We start from the raw sequence: 12,790 nt of genomic DNA on the forward strand, positions 1-12,790 counted from the left end.
TGGGAAAGCTCAGCTACTACAGGGAAGATACGTGATCTGCTTTGGAAGTTCGAAAGCACACCCGATGCAGACGGGTGCTGAGCCCTTTATGTTCTTGCCTTCGTCCTCACAGTGACACTGAAGAGTCCGTAGCACTAGCATCCAGTGTGGGTGACCTGCGTGTTTTTTATATTATCATAGAAGAACAATAAACTGGATTTTTAATTTAATAATTACTATAAATACCTTTCCATATATAAATAAAAAATTAGCATCATTATTTATGATCATTTCAGAGTGTTCCATTAATTTGATGGATCATGTAATTTTAACACAGACTTACTGAGATATAAGTAATGCCATAAAATTCAGCCATTTAAAGTGTACAATGGAATTATTGTTTGTTTTTTGTTGTTGTTGTTGTTTGAGACAAAGTTTCACTCTTGTTGCCCAGGCTGGAGTGCAGTGTGGCACAATCTCCAGGTCGGAGTGCAGTGGTGCGATCTCGGCTCACTGCAACCTCCGCCTCCCGGGTTCAAGCAATTCTCCTGCCTCGGCCTCCCGAGTAGCTGGGACTACAAGTGCCCCCCACCACGCCAGGCTAATGTTTTGTATTTTTAGTAGAGACGGGGTTTCACCATGTTGGCCAGGCTGGTCTCAAACTCCTGACCTCAGGTGATCCATCTGCCCTTGCTTCCCAAAGTGCTGGGATTACAGGCGTGAGCCACCGCACCTGGCTGGAATGGTTTTAATATACTCATGCACTTTTGCAACTATCACCATGGTCTAATTCTGGAGCTTTTTCACCACTCTCGAAAGAATCTTGTACCCTTTTGCAGTTGCTCCTTGGTCTCCCCTCTCCCCAGCTCCTGGTAACCACTAGTCTACCTTCTATCTCTATGGATTTGCTTATTCTGTAATCTTTCAAAGAAAATCTCGAATGTTGAATGTTTATGTTATTTCTACACTTTCTTTCTACTATTAACAGGTTCTAAGAAACATCTAATACCTACATTTTTACATTCTCTCTGGTTATATTAAAATAAATTTCTAGAATTGGAATATGCTGAAACAAAAGCATGTCCTTTTTTGTTAGTTTCCCAAGTCACAAAATGACATTGTTGAGTATACGTTTTTCTCTTTTTGTGGAAAAATACTTAGTAATTGATGCTGAAAAAAATAGTTGTCAATGATAACAGTGTGTGTGCATGTGTGAAAATGAGTTTTTGAGCATATTGTTAGGATCTTCAAGAAATACAAAATTAAATTTATGGAAGACTAGACGACCAGATGCAAGGAGTCTGCTACCTGCTTCAGTGTCCAGCACCGTGATAACAATTCCCCGCATAAAAGCAAAAAGTGTGCGATCTCAAGTATCTTCAGTAATTGTCAGTATAACTTACAACTACTGCCCTTGCTTCTTTGAGAGATACTTTTTCCAATCATTGTGATTTAGCTCCAAAAAGTCTATGTCCTTGCAGTATTTTTTGCCATAGTTATTGCATTTTCTTTGGCAAAATAAATGCAGGTATGATAATGCAAAGTGAGTAAGATTGCCCCCCCCCCCCCACACACACACAGAGGCTGTGGACCAATCTTATTTATAAATACAACTACAAAAGTGACATAAAACATTAGGGAGTCAATTTTAATAGTTTATACCAGGAACAGAAGTATGGCTCCATGTTGGGAACGCTGTTAACTGTGATAAACACTTAAAAAGCATCTCCTTAAAGATGCAGCAGCCCTAGCTGATTATTAAAATGCTACCGGTAACATGCAAGCAGAAGGAGAGTTGCTAAATATACCTGCCCTCTTCTGCTTAAAGTCCTTTAAGGCTCTTTATTGCATTAGAAATAAAATTTTAGGCTGGGCGCGGTGGCTCACGCCTGTAATCCCAGCACTTTGGGAGCCCAAGGCAGGTGGATCATGAGGTCAGGAGTTTGAGACCGGCCTGACCAACAAGATGAAACCCCATCTCTACTAAAAATATAAAAATTAGCCGGCCATGGTGGCACGCACCTGTAATCCCAGTTACTTGGGAGGCTGAGGCAGGAGAATCGCTTGAACCTGGGAGGTGGAGGTTGCAGTGAGCTGAGATCATCCCACTGCACTCCAGCCTGACGACAACAGCGAAACTTGGTCTATCAAATAAAATATAATAAAATAAAATAAAATAAAATAAATAGTACTACCATAACAATCCATTAAATCCACATGTACTGGCTGTTTCTGAAGTTCTATCCAGTTCTACTCATCTGCTCACTCGAGCATCAATACCAGGCTTTTTTAGAGTCTGGATATTTGGCAGAGTAGGTTTCCTTCATTACTCTGTTTCAATCTTTTCCCAGCTTATTTTCAAGCTTACTTTTAGGTGAAATTTAGGTTAGCTTTTGTTTCCCCCAAATCCCACGATCTTGACTTTGACAGGTTAAGCTTCAGGTTAATGCAAGTGAGTATGCCTTACTTTTGGTAATTTTATCCATTTATTAAATATATATCTTATGTCTCTCTGGAGAATCTGCAGGTCCTGCCCAATTCTTGTTAATGTCGTAATACTTAGATAATGGAAATGGGATTGCTTTGTATTGTATTTTAACCTAATTGTTTACATAGATGTAATATATGGAATAATGGGCAATATTTGAATACTTTATTACTTATGTTTATCCTTGTCACCTCCAGGTTGTGCATGAAGGATCCCAGTTCTTGAAGAGCTCAAGTAACCTGTCTGAGGTTTCACAGCCAGTCAGTGGTAGTACTCAGATTGGCATTCTGAGGGCACAGGTTTTATGGCTACACCAAATGGCTTACTGGGAGCACCATTAGTTTGCAGTCTATTCATTTTGTATTTGGTAACTTTACTGATATCTCTTTTTATTTCTAGTGACATTTCATTGATTGAGGGTTCCCAGATAGACTACCATATAAGCAAATAATAATTTTTCCCTTTCCTTTCCAATATGTTCCCTTTCGTCTAGTGGTACAATATCTATTTCTTATAATATATACATGTTTTTAAAATCACTTAAAACCTGTACAATATCATAACATAACATACTCATCTTTAAACATTTCAAGAGTATAGTAAGATGATAGGATTTAAAATAAGTCATAGATATTATTCCTGTAATATTGAGTATGCCAGATTAGAAGTTGCTGGAATAATTAAGTTGCACAGAGATTTTCCACGTTCTGTTTTTGTGCCTGTTATGACTTTGTTGCCTATCTAAACTGGTTATAAAATTTAGTCTAAGATATTTTTAATGCTAAGAAAATAGTTGATTTTGTTTACCTTCATGTCATTCTACAATTGAGGGCAACTTGTAAACATTTGTTGGTATTAATGTTGCAGAGAGTTGGGGAAATGGAGGGAGCCAACCAGACTGAAGGTTCACAGTTCCTTCTCCTGGGGATGTCAGAGAGTCCTGAGCAGCAGCGGATCCTGTTTTGGATGTTCCTGTCCATGTACCTGGTCACGGTGGTGGGAAATGTGCTCATCATCCTGGCCATCAGCTCTGATTCTCGCCTGCACACCCCCATGTACTTCTTCCTGGTCAACCTCTCCTTCACTGACCTCTTCTTTGTCACTAACACAATCCCCAAGATGCTGGTGAACCTCCAGTCCCAGAACAAAGCCATCGCCTATGCAGGGTGTCTGACGCAGCTCTACTTCCTGGTCTCCTTGGTGGCCCTGGACAACCTCATCCTGGCCGTGATGGCATATGACCGCTATGTGGCCATCTGCCACCCCCTCCACTATGTCACAGCCATGAGCCCTGGACTCTGTATCTTGCTCCTCTCCTTGTGTTGGGTGTTCTCTGTCCTCTATGGCCTCATCCATACCCTCCTCATGACCAGGGTGACCTTCTGTGGGTCCCGAAAGATCCACTACCTCTTCTGTGAGATGTACGTCCTCCTGAGGTTGGCATGTTCCAACATCCACGTCAACCACACAGTATTGGTTGCCACGGGCTGCTTCATCTTCCTCATCCCCTTAGGTTTCATGATCACGTCCTACGCCCGCATTGTCAGAGCCATCCTCCGAATACCCTCAGCCACTGGGAAGTACAAAGCCTTCTCCACCTGTGCCTCCCATTTGGCTGTGGTCTCCCTTTTCTATGGGACTCTGGGTATGGTATACCTGCAGCCCCTCCAAACCTACTCCATGAAGGACTCAGTAGCCACAGTGATGTATGCGGTGGTGACACCCATGATGAACCCCTTCATCTACAGCCTGAGGAACAAGGACATGCATGGGGCCCTGGGAAGACTTCTCCAAGGAAAAGCCTTCTGGAAGTTGACATGAGGGGTAATTTTGGGCATTGAAGTGGAGACGGAAAACTTCCTCCACCGTGAGCAAGGCCTGTCGGGGAGATAGGAGTGATTAGAACATAGGTCCAGCTCAGAATGAGTTTATGGCTTTGTGGTGAAGCAAAGACACCTCTGTCGAACCCAACTGCAGCTGCACCAGACCCATCTGTTTCAACTTCTATGTAACAAGGTTGTGAGTTGTTTTTCAGTGGCCATGGGTCCTTAGGTCATGTGACCTGAGCATGTTTGGATGAACCAAGCTTGAAACCACAAGAGAAACTAAATGCTGGGACTGGGACTGAAGCTTTTTTCTTTCTTTTTTTCTTTCTTTCCTTTTTTTTTTTTTTTTTTTTTTTTTGAGACAGAATCTGCCTCTGTTGCCCAGGCTGGAGTGCAGTGGCATGATCTCAGCTCACTACAGCCTCCTCCTCCTGGGCTCAAGCAATTCTCCTGCCTCAGCCTCCCGAGTAGCTGGGACTACAGGCATCCGCCACCACGCCCGGCTAATATTTTTTGTATTTTAGTAGAGACGGGGTTTCACCATGTTGACCAGGACAGTCTCAATCTCCTAACCTCATGATCCGCCCACCTTGGCCTCCCAGAGTACTGGGATTGCAGACGTAAGCCACCGGGCCCAGCCATAATTTTTGTACTTTTAGTAGAGACAGGGTTTCTCCATGTTGGCTAGGCCGGTCTCGAACTCGTGACCTCAGGTGATCCACCTGCCTCAGCCTCCCAAAGTGCTGGTGAGAGGTGAAGTCAGCTGGATTTCCTGGGCCCAGTGCGGACTCAGAGAACTTTTCTGTCTAGCCATAGGATTGTAAAATGCACCAATCAGCACTCTGTAGCTAGCAAGGGGGTTGTAAAACACACCAATCAGCGATTTGTAGCTAGCAAAGGGATTTTAAAATGCACCAATTAGCGCTCTGTAAAATGTGCCAATCAGTGCTTGTAAAATGCACCAATCAGCAGGATCCTAAAAGTAGCCAATCACAGGGAGGATGGAAAAAAGGGCATTCTGATAGGACAGAAATGGAACATGGTGGGGGAAATATAAGGGAATAAAAACTGGCCACTCCCCCAGTCAGCAGCAGCAACCTGCTCAGGTCTCCTTGCATGCTGTGGAAGCTTTGTCCTTTCACTCTTCACAGTAAATCTTGCTGCTGCTCACTCTTTGGGTCCATGCCATCTTTAAGAGCTGTAACACTCACTGTGAAGGTCTGCAGCTCCATTCTTGAAGTCAGTGAGACCACAAACCCACTGGAAGGAACCAACTCTGGACACACTGGGATTACAGATGTGAGCATTTAATAATTTAATACCTGCCTCTGGTTTTGCCGCCCAGATTCTCAACTTCAGGAGAAGCAGCTCCACTCTTACTGCTTTCACTAACTTCATTTCCCCAACACTATATTGCCATTGTTTTAATACATTCTTCTTTATCCTATCGGAACAATTGTCTCTCATTATTATTTTCATTTGAATAGCTCTGAGGTAACAAGGTGGATCTTTTTCCAGGTATTTGTTAACAATTTGCATTCTTCCGTTAATCACTCTCATGCATTTTTTCTTTTTTTGGTTGTGAATTGTTCGGTTTCCAGTACCATGGAATCTCTAGGTATGTCTCTCCTTCAGAACCATGACCCTGAATTCTGTGTTTGTCATTTTTTTCCTTCACTCCAACACTGGGGAGTACAATTCAGCATGAGATTTGGGTAGGGACACAGAGCCAAACCATATCAGTGTCCATTCATCTACAGATGGACTTTTGGGTTGTGGGGCAGGCAGCCTCTAAAATGTCTCCCAATGATTGCTGCCTCCTGGTATTCATGTCTGTGTATAGTCCCCTGTCTTGAGTGTAGCTGAAATCTAGGGACTTGCTTCTAACAAATAGAACACAGTAAAACTGATGACATCTGAGATTAAGTTATAAAAGACTATGATTTCCATCTCCTCTCTTTCTGGCTCTCTTCTCTTGATCGCTCTGTGGAAGGAAGCAGAGGAGTTTTGAGAGGCCTTAGCAGCAAGGAACTGAAGGCGGCCTCCGGCCAACAGCCAGTGAGGCACTGAGGTCCCCAGTCCAACAACCAGCAAAATGTTGAAACTTACCAGTGACCATGTGAATGAGCAGGGAAGCTTATCCTTCCCTGGTCAAGCCTTGAGACAGCTGCACCATTGGCCGATACTATTAAGGCGGCCTCATGAGAGAACCCAGACCCAGTATCTCTGAGGCAAATCTGGCATCCTAATTGAGATGTGCTGTAAGTTTAAAATACACATACCAGAGTTCAAAGACTATGAAATATAAAAATGTAACTTTGGGAGGCCGAGACGGGCAGATCACAAGGTCAGGAGATCGAGACCATCCTGGCTAACACAGTGAAACCCCGTCTCTACTAAAAATACAAAAAAAAAATTAGCCGGGTGAGGTGGCAGGCACCTGTAATCCCAGCTACTCGGGAGGCTGAGGCAGGAGAATGGTGTGAACCCAGGAGGCGGAGCTTGCAGTGAGCTGAGATCCGGCCACTGCACTCCAGCCTGGGCAACCGAGCGAGACTCCATCTCAAAAAAAAGGAATATAAAAATGTAAAATCTCTCACAATTTTTTATTTTTAAAATATTTTTCTTTTTTCACTACAACTATGACAGATGAAAAATTTTAAATATTAACATAAAGTGGTAATATTTTAGATTATTGAATTAAATAAAACACATCATTAAAACTAATTTCACCTGCTTCTTTTTACTTTTATTAAAGTGGCTCTTGAAAAATTTAAATCACATATGTGGGTCATATGAAATTTCTATTGGATAGCACTGCTCTGGATGATAGCTTCTTCTTCCAGAAATGACTTGTTTTTGAGTCTGGCAGGCAGAAAGGACAGGAGTAAATCTCTTTTATCCAACCCATGATGGAGTTAGTTGCTTAAAGCCAAGTTTCATTCTTCATGAGGCTTGGCCTATTTCCGATGATGCCTTACTCCTAGAATGTATGGCACGCTCAAAGTCCCAGTTCAAAGCTGAGAGTGTTTATTGTATTTTTCCCTTTGGCAGGACCTTACCTGCAAGTTTTCTCTCTCCAGCCCCATAAGCTGCGAAAACTCTGCTCACTTCTTAGCCTCTCAGCTACACTCTCTGCTATCTCAGTCCCTGTGCTGGAGTCAGCAAATGGCTTTTGAGGGGAAGCAGTTCAATCATTAGCAGTCTGTTCTGGGGATTCCTTTCTCTTCTGGGTTTTGGCCCAAGTCAGACTCGGTAGCTCTTTTTCGTCTGTCAGACCTTTGGTAGCAAGGTCATTTCTTTGCTTGATGAGGAGCAACAGTCTAGAGTGGTCCTTTTGAACCAGAGTTCCCTGAGGGCATTAACTGAACGTCCTAAAACATACACGCTGTCATGTACTAACTTCTGTCCTATGCATCTAGAATGTTGCCAGCTATGTATATCCTTGGCTTAGAAAATAGTCAAGTCATTTGTGTAGGGCTTAATTATCTCATGGAAACTGAGTTGAGAAATGCGAGTGTCAAGATCTTGTTAAGGTAACTTAGGTCATATGCCACATAGAACCATCACACTGTGGCCAGGCCAGTAGATATTCTGACACCCCTACTCTGGAGCCTTGGCTGGAACCGCACCCCCTGGAGCCACCTGGATGCCAAACGGAAATTGGCAGCTGTTAGAAAGGGAGAAACAGAAGTCGGACAGACCATAAATGTTCACCACCAGTAGTTATCAATAAAATAAAACGTAGAATCCCAGTTTACACTCCAACATGTAAAAAGCTTAGAAATCATCAGTCCCATTCCCACAAGAAAGAGTGGAACAAATTCAAAAGCAACAACTCTTCTTAGATTCCTCAGAGAACTAAAGTCACAGGGCAGACTGCTGCTCCGAAAATGGGAGACAGGTGGATCACGGCTTAACTAGAATAGAAGCCCAGGAGCAGAAGCCCACTGCTGGGGCCAGTACAGGTACACACACCGAGACTGCGATTGACAAGCTGGAGAATCGGTGTGAACTCGCTTGGGAATTAGAAACTCTGGGTTGAGGTGTGGGGAGTCTCAAGAGGACCCTCACAGTTTCCTGACTTTTACCTCCAGGAACACCACCAGATTCTTACTGTGAAGATTGTAGAAGAATCCTTTTATGCTTCTGACAGGGGGAGGAGAAAAGCAACCCCTGTCAGACCCCCAAACAGGAATTCTGAAATATGCTGAGAGTATATTTCCTTAATAATGGCTGGCTCTCAAGGGAGATGATTTTACCAGAGCCTAACCCACTGTAGGTTTTTGTTTTGTTTTTGGAAATAGTTTTGCTCTTGTCACCCAGGATGGAGTGCAATGGCGCAATCTTGGCTCACTGCAACCTCCACCTCCCGGGTTCAAGTGATTCTCCTGCCTCAGTGTCTGGAGTAGCTGGGATGACAGGCATGCGCCACCATACCTGGCTAATTTTTTGTATTATTAGTACAATAGAGATGGAGTTTCATCATGCTGGCCAGGCTGGTCTTGAACTCCTGACCTCTGGTGATCCACCTGCCTCTGCCTCCCAAAGTGCTGGGATTATGGGTGTGAGCCACCACACCTGGCCCCCATGATAGGTTTTACCAGAGCCTAATTGACAATGTGGGGGAAGAAAAATATCCAGCTCCCTCTAACCTTCAACATGGAGGAAGGGAAATACCCAACTCTAAACGTCCTGTCTTATTTAGGGGAGAGGAGGAAGCTGAGTAGCACTTGTGAAAGTAACAGTGCAGGGGCACCGACTCATCGTGAGACCTGAGTGAGACCAAGACCTAATCACAGGATTACAGAATGCTTTCCTTGCCCCTCCATCTCACCACCACATCAGCAGGGCTCCTATGTAATAACAGGATTACAGTGGAAAGAACTGCAAGGCTCCAACCCGATTTAAAAAGGAATATCTAGAGAAACCCAAAGACAATAGGGAGATAAAAACAAGGACACCAGAGAAAATTTTACTCACTGATATCTATGGCTACAGCAAACAGTAAACACAGCCTAACTTCTGGCCATATAAACACAACACTTCCCACTAAAGGCCTATTTGTCACAGTTCCCTTTACCCATTCATGATGTCCAGCATTCAACAAAAATTACAAGGCGTGTTAAAAGGCAAAATGCACAGTCTGAAGAGGCAAAACAAGTACAAGAACCAGAACCAGATATGACAGAGATTTTGGAATTATCGGATTGGGAATTTAAAATAACTGTGATTAATATGCAAAGGGATCTAATGGAAAAAAGTACACAATATGTAAGATGGTTAACGTAAGCAGAAAGATGGAAACCTTAAGAATCAAAAGGAAATACTAGAAATCCAAAACACCATAACAAAAATGAAGAATGCCTTTGATGTGTGCAGAGTGAATGTTTGTGCCCTGGTCAAAATTCGTGTGTTGAAATCTAATCTCTAATGTGATGGTATTTTGGGGGTGAGGCCTTGGGGAAACAATCAGGTCATGAGAGCAGAGCCCTCATGGAAGGGATTAGTGCTTTACAAAAAGAGCCCCAGAGAGCTCCTTTGTCCTTTGCACTATGTACAAATGTAATGAGAAAACAGCCACCTATGACTCAGGAAGTGGCTCTCATTAGATACCAGGTCTATTGGCAACACCTTGATATTGGACTTTCCAGGCTCTGGAACTGTGAGAAATAAATTTCTCTTGTTTATAACCCACCCAGTCTATGTATTCTGTTATAGCAGCCCAAGTAGACTAAGACAATGGCCTCATCAGTAGACTAGAGGTGCCTGAGGAAAAATAAAAAATCTGTGAACTTGAAGATATGTCAATAGAAACTTCTCAAACTGAAAAGCAAAGCAAATAGAAAAAAAAATGAAAAAACTAAAAGAGAATATCCAAAAACTGTGGGACAATTATGAAAGATGTAACTTATACATAATGGTAGTACCAGAAGGAGAAGAGAAAGAGGGACAGAATAAATATTTGAAGTAATAGCATCTGAGAATTTTCCAACATTAATAACAGACACCAAATCATAGATCTAGGAAACTCAGAGAACAACAAAATAGGATAAATATCAAATAATCTACATGTAGAAATATCATATTTAAACTTCAGAAAATGAAAGAAAAGAAAGAAAAACTTGAAAGAAGGCAGGGGATGAAAAACCAACTTTACCTACAGAGGAAAACAAGGATAATCTTGGATGCTGGTCAAAGGGCACAAAGTTTCAGTTAGGCAGAAGGAATAAGCTCTGGAGTTCTACTGTACAGCATGACAATAATAATAATAACATATGATGTCCTTGAAATCTGCTAAGAATAGATTTTTAAATGCTCTCACTACACATACACACAAAATCATAACTATGAGGTGATGAACATGTAAATCAGCTCGACTGTGGTAATCATTTCACAATACATACATTTATTAAACCATGCCTTATAGCATAGGTACAATTTTTTTATTTCTTAATCATACTTCAACAAACCTAGAAAAAATTCAATGAAAATACTATAATTGTTCAACTTTCAGACTGTAAAAATTGAAAATGCTATTTATCATAGCCATCGATGGTAGGGATGTGGGTAAACAGACACTTTCATAATCCAGTGAATTTGTAAGCTGGTGCAAAAGTTGCAAAAATTAAGAGATGTGTGTATGCATATCTCAAAATGTGTATTTGCACATCCTTTAATCTGATAAAGTTATTCATAAGAATTAATCGCAGGGAAACACTTCTAGAGATTTGGAAAGACAGCACCGTAAGAATATTCATCACAACCCTGTTGCTGCAAAACAATTGAAAATAACCCAAATTATATAGATAGAGGTTTGATGAAATAAATTGTGGCTTGTATGTTTAACGGGATACTGTGCCACCATTAAAACAGATACAGCAGGATGTTAGTCTTCGTTATGTAAAAGACTGTATTGCATAATATGTAGGAAGAACAAGCAGGCCACAGAACAGTATGGTTCTACTGATGTGAAATGGGCACATCACATACACGGGAAATCGCCAGAGTTAAAAACACAATTTTAAGAGGCGTTAACAGTGTGATTTTTGATGCAGTGAAGGAACATTTGGATTTTTATTTCCTACCTGACAAAATAATATCATCTGAATGTTTCCACTATTAGGTATAACATTCTGAATAATTTTTAAAATACATACATTTACACTGGGAAGGAAGGAAGACAGGTATGCAGGCATCCCTCCTTTCTAGGAACTACATTTATGGGCATGTATTTTCTGAGCAAGGAGCTTTGAGAGAGCTAAGTAAGACTTTGGAGGAGAAGTTTATATTGGATATTCTACATTGAAAAATCTAAGGACCTGATTGTAATATAAACATTTACTCTTTCAAAAACTTTATCATATGTGTGAGGAAGGTGACATTAAATGAGAGAAAAAGGCATCATAGGGAATGGAGAGGAAACATTCCTTTTATGACCTTAAGACACATCATGTATGTATGAATGTAGTTTTAATTTAGGGGGTTCTTTTCCTCTCTAGACCTTTCCTGTTCCCTAAACATCCAGCAGGATTCTTTTTTTTTTTTTTTTTTTTTGAGATGGAGTCTCGCTCTGTCACCCAGGCTGGAGTGCAGTGGTACGATCTCAGTTCACTGCAAGCTCTGCCTCCTGGGTTCACGCCATTCTCCTGCCTTAGCCTCCTGAGTAGCTGGGACTACAGGTGCCTGCCACCAGGCCCGGCTAATTTTATTTTTGTATTTTTAATAGAGACGGGGTTTCACCATGTTAGCCAGGGTGGTCTCGATCTCCTGACCTCGTGATTCGCCCACCTCAGCCTCCCGAAGTGCTGGGATTACAGGCATGAGCCACCGCGCCCAGTCAACATCCAGCAGGATTCTTATGTGGCAGCGGAGAGACGAAAATGAAGGTGAAATAATCCATCGCACTAGGCCCATGGTTTTGGTTTTCTAAAGAACTTTTTAACAAGTTTTTAACAAAACAACAATAAAACAAAACAAAACAAAGAAACAAACAAAAAAACTTCCCCTATTCTGAACTGCAGGGAATCTCACGTCCTAACCAGAAGGAAATATTGCAGAAATACTCTTGGTCACTTAGGCTGTGACTGACCGACTGGACATTCTTTGTAGGACGTTTGTTACTTTCCAGGCGCACAGAACTACAAGGCTTTAACTCTACCCAGAAAGTAGGCACAGCCAAAAACAGGGTAAAACTTGCCCACAGGGCTTGCCCGGTAGACCTGACTTCATATTAACATCTTTGTTCATCTCTACAGAAATTATCATCATGCGGTATGTATGATGCTTACTTATTTCGTCTACTTTTATAGCATGTGAGCTGCACGAGTGCACAGACTTCTGTCCATTTTGTTCACCAATGCCTTGGAGGACTGTCCAGATCATAGAGGTAATCTAATAAGTATTTGTTGAATGAATAAATTATGTAACGTTTCCTAATAGGACAAACACGTAACACCCATCTTCAAGCATCAGGAGATAGGAAAAATAGTTCTGG

The 12,790-nt window shown here is 41.8% G+C and overlaps 1 protein-coding gene across 1 annotated transcript; it reads left to right on the top strand.

Moving 5' to 3' along the window:
• Positions 1-3,331: 3,331 nt before the first annotated feature.
• Positions 3,332-4,288, top strand: LOC101002782 (olfactory receptor 1D2). Its single transcript, XM_009189358.4, has one exon. It carries the CDS (start codon positions 3,347-3,349, stop codon positions 4,286-4,288), a length of 942 nt encoding a protein of 313 aa, XP_009187622.2. The 5' UTR covers positions 3,332-3,346.
• Positions 4,289-12,790: the final 8,502 nt, after the last annotated feature.

The sequence above is a fragment of the Papio anubis genome, chromosome 17 (assembly GCF_008728515.1).
Source record: "Papio anubis isolate 15944 chromosome 17, Panubis1.0, whole genome shotgun sequence".
NCBI lineage: Eukaryota > Metazoa > Chordata > Mammalia > Primates > Cercopithecidae > Papio > Papio anubis.